This window comes from Scyliorhinus torazame, chromosome 2 (assembly GCF_047496885.1).
Source record: "Scyliorhinus torazame isolate Kashiwa2021f chromosome 2, sScyTor2.1, whole genome shotgun sequence".
In the NCBI taxonomy this organism is placed as follows: domain Eukaryota; kingdom Metazoa; phylum Chordata; class Chondrichthyes; order Carcharhiniformes; family Scyliorhinidae; genus Scyliorhinus; species Scyliorhinus torazame.
This window is the reverse complement of record NC_092708.1, coordinates 354,981,424-355,004,352: the sequence shown is the minus strand read 5'-3', so window position 1 is coordinate 355,004,352 and position 22,929 is coordinate 354,981,424. Positions and strand designations below refer to the sequence as shown.

The following is a 22,929-nucleotide window of genomic DNA, read 5'->3' as shown; positions in this document are numbered from 1 at the left end:
TTACATCCAGAAAGGTTGCTAGAAACGTCAAAGAGTATGGTATGTTTAAAAATGTAATTAATGATTTATTATAATGGTTAATCCGTAAACAGAATTTTACATTTAAAAACGCATAGAATAAGTGCGTTATTAATCAAAGTTTTTTTTACCAATATGATTATATTGCAAAATGTTGTATATGTTCATGTATTAGTGATTATCTTAAACAATTGCAAATTCATAATTTTATGCTGCAGTAGTCGTTAGCAAGGATCGCAATCCATTTCGTCAAGTGTGTTAATCTGAAAATTGCTGAAATAATTCCAGCAGCATGTTTATACTTATATCAAGATTTAAAACTAAAACTCGGTTCACCTGAGGAAGGAGCAGTGCTCCGAAAGCTAATGATTTGAAACAAACCTGTTGGACTTTAACCTGGTGTTGTAAGACTTCTTACTGTAAAACTAAAAACTTCGATACGCTCTCAACACATTGGCAGTCAGCATGAATACATTTCTCACTGTATGCATAAGACCGAATGATTACTATACATTCATTTACACTGTGGACAACTTTAAAATGTTCCCTATACTTTGTCCACTCACAACTAATGTAATAGAAGTTACTGGGTCAACTCACAAGCAATGTAAAGAAGTTTTATAAATTAACCTGTCACTGTCAGCTACATGCTCAATCGTCAATAACAATTGTAACCACTTTAAGGAAATTAGGCTGCAGGAGTGTGTGCGTGTGTGTGTGTGTGGGGGGGGGGGCGTAAACTATCCTTGGCAAATCTTTTGCCTTTTCAAGAATGCCACAAAATAGGTAGCAAACATCAATGGTGTTAATCGTTTTCACTGGAGGTTGGTGACATATTTCCCATGGAAAACTTTTAATGAACCAAAATCAGATCTTAGGTTGAGGGCTGATTTAAAACTGCAACCACACTCCTGGTGAGAAAGGACCAATGTAGATATTTCTCCTAAGCACTGGCGATACAAAATCTAATTATATTCTTGTCAATTCTGATGTCACTGAAACAGTGGAAGACAAAGAATGCCACAGAAAATTTAAAGAAAATGTTCAGTAGTTAGAGCAGAGAAGTGACAAATCAAATTTAGTGCTGATCAATATAAAATATAGAGCATTAGTTGAAAATGTATCAGATAAGTAAGCAGCCAAATGCAAGAGGGAAATTTTGAATGGCCATTTTCAATGTGACTGAGCAATGTGACGAGGCATCTGAATAGGTTAATAGAATGATAGGACATTTAGCAGAATAATACTCCAGACTTACTCACTGGTTCCACCAAACTTGAACGTTTAATTCTCGTCCCCAACCTCAAGAATATACAGAGATTGGGGGAGGTGGACAGAATAGCAAAAGGACATCTCATTAAAGGGTTGAGTTCTGAGGTACAGGTCTGTCATCTAGAAAGTAGACTAATGCAGAAGTTACCATTATCAAAACTGTAAATTATAAAGTTGTTATGGGTAAGACTCAGATTAAGCCAAGGAAATAGAGTCACTTTATTTAATTTAAATCAGTCGTAAATGTAAACAAATATTATGAAGAACACCTTTATTCAAATAATGACGAACGTTTGGAGTGGTGTACCAGTTAAGATCTTGGAGATTAAAACATTGTCACATTCAGAATAATAGTTGGTACCAATAGAAGCGTTATGGACAAGCGGGCCTTGCCGGATCCTTGAAATGGCGTATGTTTACAACTCATAATGCAATGAATTACTTGTATCAATAGATTCATAAATGGAATTGATCAATATAGCAAAGGTTTCAGTGATGTTTTTTTGGTGGTAACTTTTAATTTTCAAGAGTAAGATAATCAAAACTTTTTACAGTTAAATGCTATAGGTGGAGAGGCTAAACATTTTCCAAAATAAATCTCTGTATTTAAAATATTATTTATTGTGGCTATCAGAATGTGTTAACGCCCTATTACTAATGCTTGTATTTCTCGTTACAGATTAGTAAATTAAATGTAAAGAATGCACTGTGACTAGTTTTAGATTCATATTCTGTATTTAAATACTTCAAGTTCGGCAACGTGTGTAAGTGAAAAGTCCAGTTCTGTTGTCATGTGAGCCTAACTTCAGTATCAAAGGATGTCCACGTGAGAAAGAGAAATCTATTCACATGTACCGTTTATCGCCCATAAAATCAACACCTGGGCATTAAATTGACATTATTAAACATTTTCCCCACAATCCCATGCTATTTCCACGCCAGATTTCAGTTTGGTCGCTTGATTTGAAGAAATGTGACATTTTGCTTCAATTCACTTCAATTAGAATGTTAGCAAATTATGTCCACCGAAATCACATTTTTTGAATCCTTTGCAACAATACGCTTGTCAATTCAGGTCAATTTCATGGACTCAAAATCAGCCAACCAGTACCCAGCCTAAATTGGAATGAACCGGTAAACTCATCCAATGTTGGCGGAAAAAAAGGAACGAATTCCCGTCGTTTAAGTTGGAACTGAATGCTGTTGCCTTAAAGTAACTAACTGGACTCTAAAATATTTTCATTTAAAGAAATGCACTCACCCATTCAGTCGTACGCTTGCCATTCACTTTTCCTTCTCCCTTGTATATAGTTCAATGCTGTCTGAACCCCTGCCTTTTGCTTTCCTTACCTCTTGCGGATTCAAAATGCTGCATGGTAAATCTTTTGTAAACTCCTCGTTAGCCAATACAACATCACAGAATACTGAAAGCGCCCTTTGTTCACCAGGGACTCGAGATCCCATCATTAGCGTTTATTACTCAGAGAAGTTTGACAACGTTATTGACTACTTAGAATACTTTTCCATTCATTCCCGTTGAGGTCTATCTCACGCTTGAATAGAAACGGAAATATTTTCAAATATTTCCCTAGGTCGCGCACAAAGGAGAACACGCTGTCGCACATCTCCTCCCCTAATCACGTTAGAGTACAATGTTTTCTTTCTCTTTAAGACCACAACAGATCGAGAAAGCTATACTTGCGCTTTTTGGTAATATTGTTCCTCCATGTAGTTCGAACATGCCTGGAAAACCGCAAACAAGTGATGAATTTAAAATCGTTTTGTACCGCGTATTAAAAATAAGACCAGTAGTTATTCGTCAATGTCCTTTGTTATGTAATACACAGTTTATATGTTCGGCAGCTACTTCTTATTCATGTGTTGCTAAGCAGCTGGAAGTTTCCACCATTTGACTCCAACAGGAATCATTTCTAGATCTTTGGTTGCAATACAAAATTCATATGCACATGTGGATAACATTTTTTTTTCATTATTAAAACGCAATTTCGCTGGAAAGCTAAGTCGTTCAAACCTAATCTTAAGAATATGTGCAATTAAGGGAAAACACATTCCTTAGCTGCAGTGAACCGCGGAACAGTAAATAGAAAATGAGTTATTTACATACATAATCATCGATCATGCAACTAATTATTTAACAGTGAATTTTCCAACGATATAATGCCGTGACTCAATATTGTTACACTTAATCCCTACAAATTGAGAGAGCCTCACTCAGCCTTGCATCGTAACCACATCAATTCATAGTCTATAAATTACATATTTCTGATGTTCTTATTAATTCAACAGATCGCATTTTCCTAAAGAGTCGACAAACTTTTCACCGATGTGTTTCCACCAAGTTAAAAGCTGGTGAAGGTTCTTCCTTTGTAGATTGGGTGATTACTGCCACATTGATAATGATTGGTCACATGGCCAATCAGTATCACTTGCCCGGTACACGGGATGCTAGTAAAATTCATAACTCTCATACAAAATGCTCCACGTTCATTGGCTCTCGATGATGTCATAAATAGACAAATATTAGCTCAAAACGACGGTGGATTTGTTGGAGTTATGTACACTAAAAGAAAAGCATCGATCCATTCGAAAAACTGTGATCGTTTGATTTGAAAAATAAACAGTAATTGCATGCCGTTTAATCGCGAATTTGATCAGGTAACACGGATATTTAATCTTGGCTGTTTTGCGGCTACAGATCTCTTCCGGGTGAAGTCGCACCGTGCTAGGTTTGAGTCGAATTGCATTTGGCAAAATGACTAGAGTTTAAAAAAGAACAACTACACTGATGGTTTCTATATAACATATGAAAAAAATCTGTGAAAATAGGCACCCACAGTAATTGCCAAACCCATTAATGTCCACCAGTTTATTTCTGAAGTCTCTTTTGGATCACTCCGAGACAGTCGTTATGCATAAGGCAACAGCAATGAAATGCACAGTCCTGAAAATAAATCTTGGGGCTCAGCAAGTGAATAGGACGTTCAATAAGCGTGCTGGCAAATAACGACACAAAGCGATGTTTTGAGCATCATTACCTAAAAGCTGCAAAATTCTTTGCGGTTCATTAAAACATGAAAGAATGACATGTACATAAATTTGTACCGTCCCATATGGTTAAACCTTTGCCTGGGGTAACACGGCTGGAACAACACGATTGTTGTTCATCAGTAGCAATATCTCCTTACCGCCCTGATCGTTTGAATTGGAGAACAGAACTGCATTTTAGCAATTATCCTTTAACTTGATTGTAATAATGTGGCCAATCATAGGGGACCCCACGGTAAAACAGGACAATTATAGGCAATAATGTCCAACAATACTGTGCTTCGATATGAAAATAATCCATCAATAATTGCCCCCAAATTGGAAAGCGCGTCTTTGAAAAACCATAGTTACTATTTATGTCTTCATGCCTATATTTTATACAAATAAACACACCACCTCATTGCTGATAGGTATAGTTTAAAATTCACAACAGACACAAGGAAGAAATCGACACATTTAGTCAGCATGTTGCCATTTGAGTGCGGTTCAACGTCAGTAGTACGTGGTTGTTGTAGCTTTTGTGATGATTGCTGGGCAGCCGATCTTGCGTGAATGAACACAGCGTGAGGCATAAGGCTCTTAGCAAAGACAAAATATCAGCACAAATTGAGTTCATAAACATCTAATTTATTTTAACCATGTCATCTGACCTGACCGCAGATTTCAAAGTAGGCTTTATGATTTACTAAAATCGCCAATTATGGAATTATTTAACACTCGGCAGATATTAACAAGTAAATAGTGTTGACTTCTATCAGTCTAAACTTTGATGTGTTCCTCATACACCATGCGTTGAATTAAAATATGCATGTTGGTGCATACTGCAGAATATGGTCATTTGAACAAATGAAGATCCCGTTTCCTCTAATTTAAAGATAATTTTCAAATGGTATCGTTATGTTATGTTTAAACCGCATGTGTGGGACATGTTACAAATTTAAATAAAATACATATACAAATAAAGCAACACTAAATGGTTCATACAAAAATAGAACTTCACCTTACCTTTTCTGTAACGCTTAAATTTACTTTGGCTGTACGAAGAACTGTTTTCATCTGAGGTGCTTTACATCAAATGCAAAGAGGAATTTTCGAATATTTCTCAGCAGTTAGGTGTTCGGAGTTAATACTCGAGTATTGTTTTAGAACTTTATCATCTGAATTATGGAAGTAATTGAAATCCACGGCTACCCTCTTCTTACGGTTCAAAAAGGTTACACAACAACGTTTGTGGTATTGAAATAGAGCATTGTCCTACTCTACAGCAATTTTGTCTCGGACTGATGACAATCCTTCGATTTGCAGTTGTAATGGTTACTGGGGTACAGAATCCCCCCTTACATTTTACATACCGTTTCAAAATCCGTAAACGCATAACCGAATAGCTCAGCTGATTGTAAACATTAGCAGGCTTTACAAGGTTAAAGAAAATACGCGGTGAATATTTTCAATTATCTTTCACTCTCTATAGTAAACACAAATTGCAACCATTGCAGCTATAAAGCAGGCCGCCTATGCTGTTAACACTATTCAATAAGCGGAACTGTCCGTGGCCAAGGCATGCAGTGTAGTTCACATCTTTTGTATCCCTCTAATTTTTAAGTGTTTTTGCAGCAGACAAAAAAGTCAAATCAAGTCGAAGGACTGAATCATTCATTTTCCTAATACGGGAAACGCAAATGAAATTAATCGGAGCGAGCAAAAAAGAGCACAGCTCAAGCGATTTAAAGATCAACGTCAAATTGTATAATACAACGCTGTTTCGGCTCCCCGAGGTTTAGCCAGCCTGTGGCATGGCGCTTGGCTTTAACAATGTCGGATTAACAGATCCCTTCCAAATCCAGGTGATTCAGATTAAATCTGAAATTCTCCTCGGCTAATCCGAAATATTTATGTAAAACACCCCCCCCCGCTCTCCCCTCCCCCCAAGGTCTTTACAATTACAAGGACAATTTATTCAGCAAAACGCAGACCAACCGAAAATTCGGGAAAGAAAATGTTCATTGTTAAATATTTTATTTATCTTTCAAACTGTGTATCCACTACCCAATGAATAATACTCTACAGACTGTGCACAAACGAACAAACAAATAATGCAAAAAGCTAACAAAGCAATTATTTTAAATAGATAAACAAACATATATATGTATATATATATAAAACTTTAAAGTAAAGTAAAAAAATAACACCGTCTTTCAACATGAAATACCCACGAAGATACAGGGCAGGTGCTCAGAATTTTGCAGCTTGACAGAAATGGTTATGGAGGCATCACTTCGGTCATTTCTTTTCTATAGGTATCCTTTAAAGAAAGGTAACAGCCAGTTTTTGATTGAAAGAACGTGGTCGTTAAAGTCTTCTGCCCGTGAAAGGAGCACAGCCGTTCCTCAGAGGTCGTGGCGACTGGTGTCCTCCACTGTGGCGACTGGACGTCCGTACTCGACTCACTGTGCAGGCATTTGGAGGCACTCTCAGGGTGCGGGCACTCCTCTCAGATGTCGCAATCACTGTCGCTCGATGTAATGGAGATAGCCGAAGTGGCCGCTTTGCTCCTCTCCGAGACGCTGCACAGGCTGGCAGCGGGACTTGAAGCACCTACCAGCGGCTCCACCGCAGCGTCTTCCTCGCTCAGTGAACGCACGGACGCCTGTGACAGAATCTGCTGCTGCAGCCTGTTCTCGTGGGGAAAACACAACGAGGAATTACAATCTAAACGGGGGGGGGGGGGATGTCCACCCATACACACACCCACATACACGCACTTCAAGACCGGCAGCTAAAATCAAATACACGACTCTCACTTTGAAGATTTGTACTATGGAAGGTGAGCAGCAATGTCAACAACGAAGCAGATCAAACACTTTAAAGACTTAAGCCTTAAAAAAAACTGGTAGCGTTTCCAAATATGTACGCTGAAGCTGCTAAAGGCTCCCTCAAAGCAATTGGGATTGGGGCATTGGTTCATAAAGTGTTAAAGGCAGGGGAAACAGTTGGCAGGAGAGTAACACTAACGTTTATCAACATCGAATATCTCCCAACACACGTGTTTCACAGAGGAATCTAAGGAAATAAATCCAGCCCCTTTATTGAGACACAAAGAGTTAATCTGGAAGGTTTGACTCAATCGCGTTACAAAAACTGAATTTTGAAGTATTTCCCTGTCAGATATGGTTTGCAGGAATCCGCTTCACGGTGAGATACAAGACCGCTGTGGGCAGACACAGCTAAGTATCCATATATTAACCAATTCAGGTTATTTTTTTTGCCTATTCATGTAATGCAATTACAGATGTTTTCACCTTACAGACGATTTTCCAAATTGCATAAAGACAAACACGGATACTTTTATATTTTGTTAAACTGACACCATAAAATCATTTGGATATTAAAATGTTCAATCGCAGTTGGTCCCTACTTGATGTATTGCAGCTGATGTTGACAAAGCAGTCTGCCTTTTTGTTTTAACCCAACACACTATTTACAGACAGGTAAAACGTTGTGCCGATAATACCGACCTGTTTTTAGCTGCTGCGGCTCTGTCCCTTTGTCTACGGTTCTTAAACCAGTTACCCACTTGTGTAGGTGTAAGTCCGGTGGCTTGGGCAAGCTCTCGCTTTTTGCTGGGATTTGGGTAGGGGTCCTGCAGGTACCACTCTCTCAATAAATGCCTCGTCCTCTCCTTGAAGCAATGAGTCTTTTGTTCTCCGTCCCAGATGGTCCTGGGTAGGGGAAACTTCTTTCGAACTCTGTACTTGTCCACAGGACCCAAGGGACGGCCCCTCAGTTTCTCCGCTTCCTGGTAGTGCGCTTCCAGCCAAAGGGCCTGCAGCTTGCCGTGTGACTCCTTGGTGAACTTGTGATTCTCCAGGAGATGATATAGCTCTCGGAAGTTGCCCGTGTGGAATGCCACGATCGCCCTAGCTCTGAGGACTGACTCGTTCTTGTTGAGCGCCTCGCATGCTGCTGGAGCCACTGGTAGGGACCAGAGGAAGCGACCCAGGCGCTCAATGTCTCCGCTTTCCTCCAGGGTCTCACAAACCCCCGCCACCTGCTGAGGGCTGAAATTCAGAATTGGCAGCTGGAACATTGATTTTTTTTTGAGGGGGTGGGAAGGGGAGGTAAATCAAAGGCAAAGCTAGATAAATGCAAACAATAAAAGTCAACGGAACGACTTCCAACCAGCAAAACAAGCAGCCGGTGCGTCCGAGTTAGGTTCCCAGACGCCAGATATGAACTTGGTTGTTCCAAGTGCCAGGGTTAGATCCTCTGCAGTTTCGATGATGAGCCGCTGTTAAAAGGAGGAACACATTCATCCCATATCTGATTTTCTATTGGACTTGGCAGATTCGGTATGTGGTTGCCATGGCTGCCTGTCAATCACTGTCAAGTTTGCCAATCAACCAGAAGCAAGGATAAGGATTTCATCACCTCCTGAGAAGCAGCGCTGTTGTTTGGAAATGCAAGCACTCTGATCTTCGTTTCTATATACGATCGATCTAACAGAACATAGGAAATTAAAAATTGACGGCATGGATAAGAAAAAGTTCCGGGTAGGGGGGCGGTGAGTGTCTGCAGATCATAATGCTGGTGGATTCGGATGTAGATTCAAATATTCAAATATCGATTAGCGTGATAGCCTTCGTATCAGTCTGAAATATTCACATATGAGACAAAATGTGGCTCTCTCCATTATCGGTTCAGTATTTATATTTTAAATTACTTCTTATATCTGCAACGTGCAACGATGCCCATACGTGTAAAACATTGCGTTGCTTTGATCTATTCCCCAATCGCTCTGCGGTTAGGATATAACATTTTTATGTCAACTTGGTACGCGGTAATCTGGAGCATCAGCTGAAAGACCCGCTGTCTGTGATTTACAGATTCTGGCACATTTTCAACAAGCTGAAGTCCAGCTAATAAATACGATCCATTTCATCAAATTTAATTTGCCATTTTCTTTGATGATAAGACACAGAATTTCTGGGGTGAACAGTCAAGTTCAATGTAATGTAATCATTTTACTTGCCCCATTGATGTACTGCGGATTGATCTTCAATGCAGTCTTAAGTAAATGTTATTGTAAACGATCTACGATGCTTTGAACACTGGTCATTATTTGAGTTTCTGCAATTATACCTTTCCCTTTACACCTGACCATTAAACCGACTGTTTTAAGATTGAGCAACGTAATTCAAGGAGCTGTAACCCCTTTAACACTGGGTTCAATATTCGCATCTCGAGTTCCGAATGGGAAGGGGGGAGGGGGAATGGAGTTGGGGTCGGAGATGGAGAATGTTGCTGCTTCCAGTTAATTAAAAAAACATAACATACATCCGAAGCTTTACATGGAATGAATCGCTTTTGGATTAAAAAAAAGGTCCGGTTTGTTTGAAATTAAGAGTCCTGATTATATTTTTGCAGTTCCACACAGTATGAATTGAAGAAATCCCTTGCAGCCATTTCGAGTGATTTCCGAGGCTGTACATTAAACTATTGCACAGTCCGACGCGAGCCGGTGATGCGTGAAAGCCAAGCGCCAGGTCTCATGGCAACTGTTTCAGCTATAACAAACGGTCAGTTATTGAAAAGATAAAACCCCGGTTTGAAAAAGGACACAACCTCCTTAGAGCAAGGTGGCTGCATGACGGCTTCGGGTTCATGATGGTGATTTTCCAAGAGGATAAAGATTTTTTTAATTCACCACCAAATTGAACACACTTCAGCGGGATTATGATGATTGGTGGAAGCGCTGCTTTTTGAAAGATAAAATGAGCATGCTTTAAAGTACACGAGAAATATTGGTTCATATGAACCACGTTTAATACCGAGAGGGCCTTTAATAATGCAACAAACACAAAATATTTTACATCTATCAAGAAACGTGTAAAATGCGTCATATATGCTTTCATATATGTTTCATCATTTTTAATTTGGAGGTAAAATTAAATTTTTCTCGATTGAAGGCCCATTGTAATGAGGATTACTTGCATTTTTAAAGAATTGGATTACGATGTGATAATAATTGGCGTTCTGCGCCTTTTTATTGCGTACGTTATTTCCACACGTTTACAATCGGTACTGTATCAGCCAAGCAAATAAAATGCTCTCTGTACTCACTTGTCAGAAAGCATCAATTTAATCTGCTATAATACGTAGCCAGTTTGCGCCAGAAAGCTTGTAGCAAAATAACAGTAGCAATATAACATCCCAGTGTGAATGTTTCTGCGCTGCAACAAAAAGATATTCCAAGTCGCTGAACTGAATTATTGGCGCACATTGGATGACTCCATTGCTCAGCAGTATTTCTGCACAAACACGTGAAAATAATAAAGGTGAGGTTGATTTAAAGATGCGTGCATATATGTTCGGCATATAACAATCTTAGTTAAATCGATCACATTGGAACATATATCTTGTGTGATCTAACTACCAAAAATCATTGAGCTAATCTTTATTGACCTTCTCATTATAGATGGCTACAAAAACAACCCACCTTTGCAGAGATTATTCAAATATAGCGATGTCTTTCCGTGCAATAAAAAAATAAACATAGACTAACTTATTTAATTTAACACTTATTTATGGCATTAAGAATTCATCATATGGCGCGGAATTATATTCAGCTTGTTTGGTAACATTCCGGTGAAGCACGTTTTACTGATTAAGTGTGCTATATAAATGCAATACGTTGCTATTGCTATGTATCTTCCTTCTCAACGGATTTGGAAAATGCAACCTGACAGTTTCATAAACTGTGTGCACCGGTGCATACATTAAATATCGTCTGTAAAAGCTGCATCACCTCAGACTGGGAGTGGAAGGTTATTCAAATTCATAAACATAGCGGACTATGCTCTAAGTCTTGGGCGACTGATTTAAAAAATCAACTGGGATAATAACATCATAGTATCACGAGAAGAATCTACTCGATCTGGATAATATCTGTGAGCGACATTTTAGTGACTAAGTATAATATGGACGAATTCTCTTTGGAAATGTGCGCAGATTGTGGAAGATTCTACTTCACTGGCCTAACTAACATATTTAACAATTAACATATTTGCTGTTTTTTTCAAGGATGTCAAAATGAATTTGACACATGCTAGTTTATAAAGGTTAAATGTTTTAAAATATATGTAATCTCAGAAAGGGTTTTACTGCCCCTGCTGTAAGGTAATATTACAGTGGAAAATGCCCAAGCCTTCTCCAGGAATGGCAGTAATATTTCTATTCAACAGTGCCACACATATACTTGTTTATTTGCATTCATTCGCAGGATGTGGACTCACTGCAAAGACTCGGGTATTGCCCATTCCTAGTTGAATTGGGAAGTAGTGATAAACCTGAATGCCTTGCAGGGCCTCTTCAAATGGCAATTAAGGGTTAATTATCTGCATTGGTGTGGGGCTGGATTCTCATATAGGCCAGACCTAGTGAGTATGTCAGGTTTTCATCCCTGAAGGATATGAATCAAGCATTTATTGAGTTGGGATTTTAGGAAAATCTAGCAGATTCATGGCCACTTTTACTGATACCAGCTTCATTATTTCCAGGTTTTTAAAAACAGAATTCAAATGATTAAACTGACACCACACAACGTTTTTTTGTTTTCAGTAATAAAAGTATTTGATTAGAAACAGGTACATCTTTTCTTACTAGGACCATGACAATCACAGAATAAATTTCGCAATCTCCATGAAATAATCCCTGACGGAAGCAAAATACCGCGGATACTGGGAATCTGAAAGCGGCAAACTGCTGGAAATAGGTTCTGGCAGCATCTGTGGGGATAGGAAAAAGAGTTAGCGACTTAGATCGATAACATTTCGTCAGAATTCAGGGACAGTCTTTAACTGGTTTGAGAGGTCCTCGAATACTATATTGGATATTTTGAAATGTGTCTTTATAGGGGGAAAAAACAGTTTGTATTGAAATTTTTTAATGTTTGATCGATTTTAAGCAATGGGTTGGCGAATCACTGCACGTCGAAATTAAATTAAATATCTTTCAAATTAATATTTAACGTCTTTGGGAGACGGCATTGGTGCTGATAGTATACACAATCGAAGAAGTGTAGACTGATACACCCGACAGACTTTTTCCATCAACACTATCACAACTAATGCAAAAGTACAAAAGGTTCCTGGGGGATTTTTCACAGTAACTTCATTGCAGTGTTAATGTAAGCCTACTTGTGACAATAAAGAATATTTATTATCAAAGGGAGAGCTGTATCTTAAGAACTGATAGACAATAAACGCGTGCAAGGAATCGTTTGTCTCCACTCTAAATCATATGAAGTTTATATTCCCCCAAAATTAGTGCAACCGTCTCAATCGCATTTTAGGAGACAAATATAGCAATGCATTCAACAATCTTTAGAAAGTATCAAAGGTTCTATGTTAAAGATGACTAAAGTTCCTCGCATGCCGTAAATAAGTAAAACAATATTGGGCTGAGAACCTAAGCTACTACCCAGCACGCCTGCCACCTGTATTGGCCATCCAACCACTGTTATATGCAAATACTTTTTCCAACCTTGTCGCTTGTTTCGGCTAACTGCGATTGTCATATCGTCGACACACATATATTGTTTCGAATCGGGTCTGCTCCTCCGGATGTTGCAAAGGCCGTGACCGATTTCAGCACTGTCCGGCTTACAGCCTCCAACGTCGGAGCAAAACGCACCAATCACCCTTCCTCTTTCCTTTATGCTTGGGAGATCGCCACCATTCTCAAGAGGATGTAAAGATGTAAGGTGCCTTACCCGCAGGCATTTACTGCCAAACACCCAGCCCAGTTAGAAATATGTCTTGGGACTGCAAAAGCCAAAGTATCTCACGATGAGTACTTCCGCCAAGTTTGAACTGGCATTGAGGGTTTGAGAAACCAGTTCAGGTCATCAACTGTTGCTGTGCACACTGCTAAAATCAGATACATTTTAAAAACAATTCTCTGGTAATTAAATGTATTAACTTTATTAAAAAGTACGCGATTGTTTGAATTTTCGTAATATGACATTTTCGCACTATCATTCCCATTTTACAGGACTATTATTAAATATCGCCTTTGTTATATTTTTACTGGTCTTATGGTGATCAAAACGTTCATGTAAAAAGAGGGCGTTTCTGCAAGTAAATTGTACTTCCGAGTTTGTTGAGGTTTTTTTCACTGAAATGTTTCAAGAAAAAGACCACCTGTTAAACGCAATAAACGTACCGTTTTAGGAATCCGAGTTTCCGGAAAATGTATCCAAGCAGTTTGACCGTTTACATTTAGCCTTCGTATAATCGAAATCTGGGATTGTCTTCAACCTCCATTCAAACATAAATTATGGCGCGCTACCACAATAATTATCTTCGATAATAACAAATTCACAAATCAAAATGTTTACTTAACTAAAAAAAACAATTAATAAATAATTCTGATTCCAGTGGACACTTATTGTCTGTCACACAGTCAGTCTCTGGGAACTTTAGAATCTGTGGTTATAAAGCAGCTGAGAAAAGTACGGAGGCAACCATGGAAACATTAATTTAAAATCCTGCTTTACACAGGCGAGCTATTTCGGAAAGTAAGACGCGTCCTGATCCTGAGTAAGACGTTTATAAATGGCACAGTTCGAGATTAAAAACTATAATAAACAAGAGAGGTAATCATAGTTGCTTTACAAAATTGAACTCTGAAATAATTCAAATAATTTCAGCTAACCTATCCTTTAGAAAATAAATGTAAGCAAATAAACAAAAACAAGAAAGTATATCAATCTTTTTTTCTCTCTTTTCAACCGCAGTGGTGACCTGACCTTGGCTTTTCACTTTTCTCGTCAACCCTTTGTGTTCCTTGATAAAATAGCTGTTGCTCTTCATAATTAAATTTCGACACCTCTGCTATCTTGTTTTCTTGAAAATTGATTTATCGACCAATCTTTACTTAATGCAAAATAATTGATACACCCGCCAATGCAACAAGTTGGTTTTATGTCGCATACTCTGTCATTAGGTGGCACTTTCTCCGGGGAAAATGGATTTTTGAGATCACATACTGAATGGTAAGCAAACCAGGTTTAAAATAAATTAGCAGTAAAGCTCACAATGGAACATTGCCTTAGTAAGTACAACGGCCACTGCCCGTCCGTTTATTTGTATGTTAGCAGGTTTGTAAGTTCAGTTACGTTCTTGGGATTTTTGATTTATGTCGGTTATGTATAAACGCCAGCCCGAATTGTTGGAATGAATTTTCTGGCGTTGCTGATATTTAGATTGCAATTAGGCTCTATTCCGCCTCTCTTACAGTTCTTATAACGTATTAATTATGGGTAAAACATGGAAAGCCGTTTCATTTCTCAACACTAGACAAAAACATTCCCTCAAACTTACAAAGGAAATAACTATTTTAGTTAAGTTCTAAATCTATTTTTGAAATTATCAGTATATATTTGATGAATGCAGAGCAGTGATCTACTATACCACTGTATAAAATAATCTTTGTCCTTTGGTCAATTAGTTGTCATTTTCAAAAAAGACTAAACAGGTGTCCAAATATCACATTGCCTCTGTCTTCTCTTTAATGCTGAAAGACGGACAAAAGCACTTATGGACAAATCCAGTCCAACAAAAATAACATCCGAATAACAGCCGACACTTTTATCGTAGTTTTCCATAGTTCCATGTAACGTGAAATGAAAGGTGCCATAGTCCGCGAGGACCATAAGCCGCTTTCGTCTTTTTTGAGAGCGAGCTGACTGCTGGTAATTTAACCTGACGGTCATCGCATCTCATTCGAGGGGCAAGGTTGAGAAGGCGGGACCTTCGTGGACAACCTCAACCAGTACGGGTACCGTTCACACTTTCACACTAAGCCCTCACAGACTTCAGTTTGACATATTGGCTACTTTTTAGCAGACCAATTGTATTACTTCCATTTGCACATCTTAATTCATTTTGTTTTCCTATACAGTAAGACGATATTCTTTTATTTCCATCCATGTACTGTGAACACTGCTTCTAATATTCATCTGCGAAAGTAGGAACACGCTATAACTGGGTGGGCTGCTCAAAATGGCCGCCCGCACTGGGAGCACATTTCTTATTTAGCTGCATCACCACATTAATGACCTCTGCCACCTCTTCAGCCTTCGCACCAAAACTACGTGTCCAACTGCTTTGCAGCAAGCTCATTAGCGTTACATATTTGAACAGCCTACTTTCGTATTGGAGATTTCAAAAACTATCATCTGCGACTGGAGTGTGCCGAAGTTGCGCGACTGCGCTTTTTAAAAATAAATTTAGAGTACACAATTCATTTTTCCAATTGAGGGACAATTTAGCGTGGCCAATCCACCTAGCCCGCACATCTTTAGGTTGTGGGGGTGAAACCCACGCAAACACGGAGAGAATGTGCAAACCATGACTGCGCTTTCAATCGCAAGTCAGTGAGGAAGTTATCGAAAACCTCTTCTGCGTTCTGCGTGCACATATGGAATTTATAGCACTCAATGGTTTTGTTTTTTTCCTAGGGGAGCAATGCTGATCGAATCTTTTAAGCACTTCTTTGAAGCTTTTGCTGTCAGCCTCGTCTTCAAATTGTGAAGTATTGAAGATCTCAATTGCTTGGGGACCTGCTACAGTGAGCAGCAACGTGATATGCCTTGCAACGGGCTTGGCTTGCCACCCTCCTTTTTTGTCTACATTACCGGTAAACCGAAGCTGTTGAGGTGCCTTGATATCTTCCATTTCAGGCTTTGAAGATTTACCACGCATTGAGCACAAGATGCCAGTTGCTTGCAAGGTTAGTCGCAAAGATTTGTTTTCTTTCTTATCCTGCAGAGTTATCTTCAGTGGTTCGAATTTTCTTTACAGAATCTTCAAGTTCTGGCTAAATCATCAATCCTGGTACCAAGTCATGTTCTGTTGACTGGCCAAAGTGAATGATAAACCACAGAACATGTAATTTAAAATAACTTATTATAGAACAAACTGCATGGTAAGATGACTAGACTAAATTAACTAACACTGAACAACTCTTGTGGAAATATGTTTATCTCCCAGCACGACTAACTCCCAATCGCAGATCATAGAACAGAGAACATAGAACGATACAGCGCAGTACAGGCCCTTCGGCCCACGATGTTGCACCGAAACAAAAGCCATCTAACCTACACTATGCCATTATCATCCACATGCTTATCCAATAACTTTTAAATGCCCTCAATGTTGGTGAGTTCACTACTGTTGCAGGTAGGGCATTCCACGGCCTCACCACTCTTTGCGTAAAGAACCTACCTCTGACCTCTGTCCTATATCTATTACCCCTCAGTTTAAAGCTATGTCCCCTCGTGCCAGCCATTTCCATCCGCGGGAGAAGGCTCTCACTGTCCACCCTATCTAACCCCCTGATCATTTTGTATGCCTCTATTAAGTCTCCACTTAACCTTCTTCTCTCCAACAAAAACAACCTCAAGTCCATCAGCCTTTCCTCATAAGATTTTCCCTCCATACCAGGCAACATCCTGGTAAATCTCCTCTGCACCCGCTCCAAAGCCTCCACGTCCTTCCTATAATGCGGTGACCAGAACTGTACGCAATACTCCAAATGCGGCCGTACCAGAGTTTTGTACAGCTGCAACATGACCTCCTGACTCCGGAACTCAATCCCTCTACCAATAAAGGCCAACACTCCATAGGCCTTCTTCACAACCCTATCAACCTGGGTGGCAACTTTCAGGGATCTATGTACATGGACACCTAGATCCCTCTGCTCATCCACACTTCCAAGAACTTTACCATTAGCCAAATATTCCGCATTCCTGTTATTCCTTCCAAAGTGAATCACCTCACACTTCTCTACATTAAACTCAATTTGCCACCTCTCAGCCCAGCTCTGCAGCTTATCTATGTCCCTCTGTAACCTGCTACATCCTTCCGCACTGTCGACAACACCACCAACTTTAGTGTCGTCTGCAAATTTACTCACCCACCCTTCTGCGCCTTCCTCTAGGTCATTGATAAAAATGACAAACAGCAATGGCCCCAGAACAGATCCTTGTGGTACTCCACTTGTAACTGAACTCCATTCTGAACATTTCCCATCAACCACCACCCTCTGTCTTTCAGCTAGCCAATTTCTGATCCACATCTCTAAATCACCCTCAATCCCCAGCTTCCGTATTTTCTGCAATAGCCTACCGTGGGGAACCTTATCAAACGCTTTACTGAAATCCATATATACCTCATCAACTGCTCTACCCTCGTCTACCTGTTCAGTCACCTTCTCAAAGAACTCGATAAGGTTTGTGAGGCATGACCTACCCTTCACAAAGCCATGCTGACTATCCCTGATCATATTATTCCTATCTAGATGATTATAAATCTTGTCTCTTTTAATCCCCTCCAAGACTTTACCCATTACAGACGTGAGGCTCACCGGTCTATAGTTGCCGGGGTTGTCCATGCTCCCCTTTTTGAACAAAGGGACCACATTTGCTATCCTCCAGTCCTCTGGCACTATTCCTGTAGCCAATGATGACATAAAAATCAAAGCCAAAGGTCCAGCAATCTCTTCCCTGGCATCCCAGAGAATCCTAGGATAAATCTCATCAGGCCCCAGGGACTTATTTATTTCCAGCCTGTCCAGGATTGCCAACACCTCTTCCCTACGTACCTCAATGCCATCTAATCTATTTACCTGGAGCTCAGCATTCTCCTCCACAACATTATCTTTTTCCTGAGTGAATACTGACGAAAATATTCATTTAGTATCTCGCCTATCTCTTCAGACTCCACACACAACTTCCAATCCCTGTCCTTGACTGGTCCTACTCTTACCCTAGTCATTCGCTTATTCCTGACATACCTATAGAAAGGTTTTGGGTTTTCCTTGATCCTACCTGCCAAATACTTCTCATGTCCCCTCCTTGCTCGTCTTAGCTCTCTCTTTAGATCCTTCCTCGCTACCTTGTAACTATCCATCGCCCCAACTGAAACTTCACACCTCATCTTCACATAGGCCTCCTTCTTCCTCTTAATAAGAGATTCCACTTCTTTGGTAAACCACGGTTCCCTCGCTCTACGCCTTCCTCCCTGCCTGACCGGTACGTACTTATCAAGAACACGCAGTAGCTGATCCTTGAACAAGCTCCACTTATCCAGTGTGCCCAATACTTGCAGCCTACTTCTCCAACCTATCCCCCCCAAGTCACGTCTAATGGCATCATAATTGCCCTTCCCCCAGCTATGACTCTTGCCCTGCGGTGTATACTTATCCCTTTCCATCACTAACATAAACGTCACCGAATTGTGGTCACTGTCCCCAAAGTGCTCTCCTACCTCCAAATCCAACACCTTGCCTGGTTCATTACCCAAAACCAAATCCAACGTGGCCTCTCCTCTTGTTGGCCTGTCAACATATTGTGTCAGGAAACCCTCCTGCACACACTGTACAAAAAACGACCCATCTAATGTACTCGAACTATATCTTTTCCAGTCAATATTTGGAAAGTTAAAGTCTCCCATAATTACTACCCTGTTACTTTCGCTCTCATCCAGGATCATCCTCACCATCCTTTCCTCTACATCCCTAGAACTATTTGGAGGCCTATAGAAAACCCCCAACAGGGTGACCTCTCCTTTCCTGTTTCTAACCTCAGGCCATACTACCTCGGAAGATGAGTCCCCATCTAGCATCCTCTCCGCCACCGTAATACTGCTCTTGACTAGCAGCGCCACACCTCCCCCTCTTTTGCCTCCTTCTCTGAGCTTACTAAAACACCTAAACCCCGGAACCTGCAACATCCATTCCTGTCCCTGCTCTATCCATGTCTCCAAAATGGCCACAACATCGAAGTCCCAGGTACCAACCCATGCTGCCAGTTCCCCTACCTTATTTCGTATACTCCTGGCATTGAAGTAGACACACTTCAAACCACCTACCTGAACACTGGCCCCCTCCTGCGACATCAAATCTGTGCTCCTGACCTCTATCCTCTCATTCTCCCATACCCTAAAACTACAATCCAGGTTCCCACATGGTGATGTGATGGGTTTGCAATGCCACCTAGCAGTCGGAGATTGTGCATAACATTATGTACAAACTTACATTATGCATATTATCACAAGTATTAATTACACTTATATGTGGTTGACTCAAGCATTATATTAATTAAAAAATCAACACATCACCATTTCACTAAGACTGACATGGGTGCTTGATGACAATTTTAAACCATATCCTAGATCCACAACTATCATTGTAGATACCACAACTAGTGTGACATGAAATCATGAATTAGCATTGTGCATTTTAAAATGTACTGGTGCACAGAAAGTATTTTGATGATGTTTACATAGTGGTGACCAAGGAAGGTTAAAAGCCCATTGTGCTAAAATGAATGCCTTCACTTGTAGCTTCCATAACAAATTATGTTCACAACCTTGACTTCCTGTCGCTAATATGAGGTTTCAGAAATACAGAAGAATCAATGGATCTGGAAAATTCTATTTGTTTATCCACCTGTAAATATATGATTCTGTCATTCATGAAACCAGGATCCTTTGGAAATAATACTAATTTTCTGCATTAGGTAATAGCTTAATCTACACATTTTGCCCCAAAGGAGGAATTTATTCGAAATTCAAACTTTTTCATTTATAAAGGATTTTCTCTTGTCTGACATTCTCGATTCAGATAGAAAGCTATTTACATACTTCATTATATAAATAGCATGATGGCACAGTGGTTAGCACTGCTGCCTCACAGCACCAAGGACCCGGGTTCGATTCCAGCCTTGGGTCATTGTCTGTGTGGAGTTTGCACGTTCTCTCCGTGACAGCGTGGGTTTCCCCTGGGTCCTCCGGTATCCTCCCACAGTTGAAAGATGTGCAGGTCTTAGGTGGATTGGCCATGCTAAATTGCCCCTTAGTGTCCAAAGCTGTGTGGGTTAGGTGGGGTTATGGGGGTAGGTGGGGGAGTGGGCTTGGTAGGGTGGTCTTTCAGAGGGTTGGTGCGGACTCGATGGGCCGAACTAGCCCATTCTGCATGGTAGGGATTCTATGATTCTATTATTTAAAACATTTGATTATATCTTTCCTCATCCTAACTTTACTGAAAGCCAGTCATTGTTGCCAATCATTATAGAATCATTAAGAAGGGTGGAAATGTTGCACAGTGGTTAGCACTGATGCCTCACAGCACCAGGGGCCATGTTCAATTCCAACCTTGGGTGACTTTATGGAGTTTGCACATTTTCCCCATGTCTATGTGGGTTTCCTTCGGGTGCTGCAATTTCCTTCCACAGTCCAAAGAAGCACAGGTTAGGTGGATTGGTCATGCTAAATTGCTCATTAGTGTCCAATGGTGTGCAGGTTAGGTGGGTTTACGTGGATAGGGCAGGGGAGTGGGCCTAGGTATGCTGTTCTTTCAGTAGGTCGGTGCAGACTCAATGGGCCAAATGGCTCCTTCTGCGCTGTAGGAATTATATGGTTCTAATGCCTATGATAAAATTCTCTTTACCACACTTTGTTCTTCACATCATTCCAAAATTAATTTAAGGAAGATACCATAATATTTGCATTGGACTCCTATTTAGGATACCTGAAAATGATTTTTAAAAATGTGTGCACTGCAAAATTTTGCCATACTGTATATTAGTCATCCTATTTGGTATGTTGTGCGGACAACATTTTGGGTATTTCTACTTTATGAATTCTTTATTGTTTCTCTATGTCTTGATGTATCCATATATTTTTCATTTGGCGAGCATATCATTAACCCTCATTTGCATTCATTTTCAGCTCACCAACGAGATTGAAGTCGAATGGAACGGACTCCTGGAATTAATTGGTTCCCCAGTGAAAAATAAAGTGGGCGCCGTTTAGCAATCCTTTTTAAAATCGTGAAGCTGGCGCAATGACTGCTGAGGAGAACTGAGGAGGTGAGTAGTCATTTTCCTTTCCGGCACACAGCTCAAGGGCACTGGAGTTGCTGTCCCAGTGGTTGGGGGTGGAGGAAAGTGGGGGACCCCTCAGAGGGGTTGTCTTGTTTGGGGTCTTGGTGGCTGCAGATGCCTGAAGACTGCTTTTGCTGTTTCCTTCCTTTTCTGGACCTGCAAAGAAGGACATTTTTTTCAAAGATACCTGGGTCCTGGAACACCAGCTCAAGGGGATGTACGAGTGCAGAGGGCAATTTAGTTTGAAGCAAGAAGACGCTGCGGGACCTGGTGTGCGATATTGTTCCAAATGGACCACCTGCTAACGTCGTTGAAGAAATGCTTTTGCAGATTGCTGATGCTTTTGTTGCTGGTGTGATGAGTGCTGCATTTAACTGTCCCGTCACCACAGGTTAAACACGCTCGAAGTCAAGTATGTTAAACTGCACCTTGAGCGCTAGTGGAATATGTGGATGCCAGAATTTGGTTCCGGTGAGATTGGGCCATGTGGGAGGACCTGCACAGCCTTGGCTCCTGGATGGAGAATGGCACTAATATATGGAACAAGTCACATATTGATGACCAGATCCTATCTATGACAAAGTTCTGGACATGATAACACATCCTCAGGCGTATCCTCTGTTTATGTTGATGGACTGCGGGGGGTGGTACTGTGTGTTTCTTTGTTTGTGAAAATTAGCTAATATAGCTTTGTATTGGTACCAAAATGGAATGGTGACTTTTCCTGTTGTTTAATAGTTAGTGTGATATGTGGAATGTTGCGTATTTGATTTTCAAACCTTTGTTGCTATTTACCGTTTAATAAACAAAATATTCTCAAGTAGTTTCTTGTGAGTACACATGCCATGTCTCAGACAATGATTATTGCATTGCATTTCAATCAAACATTGAAGCTGGAACACTTTGCCTGAGCTCTAGAAGCGTCAGTACCATAGAGGCAGCAGTCAACAATCAAACACTCAAGAAATGGGCTTCAGCACTGGGGATATCCTCATGACCAAAGGGTAAGTGTGTGGATCAGGGGAGGGCACTTGAGCACAGCCTCTGTAATGTTCCCAGCAGAGGTCTGGGGTCTAGGGGCTCCTGATCTGGTCAGGGGTGAGTGTGCAGAGTGAGGTTTTCCAGCACAAGTGGCTTGGTGGATGCCACTCTGAGGGAAGGTGGGACACTAAAGATGGGGGAGGCCTGGGGGACTTGTGGGTCCCGGGGTGGAAGCCCAAACTGATTGTAGGTCTCTCTTTCTCCAATTCCTTACAGATGTAATAATATTACTGATGCTGTCAGTCCCACAAAGGCTGCCCTTGCGGTGCTGAGGCAGGCAGATACCGGAGAAGGCAGCAGCATCGACGTAGGCTGGAGGAGGCACCCCAAGTGCAGGCGGCAGCCGCACACTTTGGAGACCCGGCCGCCCATCAGGCAGAGGTGGAACCCCAAGGGAGATGCCAGTAATGGTTCAAGGTGTACAGGCATCATTGGTCATTGGAGAAGATGACGAACTGCATGTGCCACAGGAGATTCCAACTCAACAAAGAGACAGTGCGTCATTGCTGCCACATCATCGCAAACTTGGCATACCATGGAGGAGGAGGACATCTGTTCCTGGTGGCCGTGAAGGTCACCACAGC

General features: G+C 40.7%; 1 protein-coding gene and 1 long non-coding RNA gene across 3 annotated transcripts; one reads left to right on the top strand and one right to left on the bottom strand.

Moving 5' to 3' along the window:
- Positions 1-6,355: 6,355 nt before the first annotated feature.
- Positions 6,356-8,730, bottom strand: six6a (SIX homeobox 6a). The gene is made up of 2 exons (XM_072491794.1): positions 7,872-8,730; positions 6,356-7,028 (listed from the first exon to the last, which is right to left on the bottom strand). Exons 1-2 carry the CDS (start codon positions 8,441-8,443, stop codon positions 6,848-6,850), a joined length of 753 nt encoding a protein of 250 aa, XP_072347895.1. The 5' UTR covers positions 8,444-8,730; the 3' UTR covers positions 6,356-6,847.
- Positions 8,731-8,776: 46 nt separating this feature from the next.
- Positions 8,777-22,143, top strand: LOC140403651 (uncharacterized). 2 transcript variants are annotated; one of them, XR_011938373.1, is made up of 4 exons: positions 8,777-8,917; positions 15,878-16,149; positions 21,150-21,289; positions 21,469-22,143. It is a non-coding gene; the product is annotated as an uncharacterized lncRNA (long non-coding RNA). The 2 variants fall into 2 exon arrangements; XR_011938371.1 differs by having other exon boundaries at positions 8,779-8,917; positions 21,150-22,143.
- Positions 22,144-22,929: the final 786 nt, after the last annotated feature.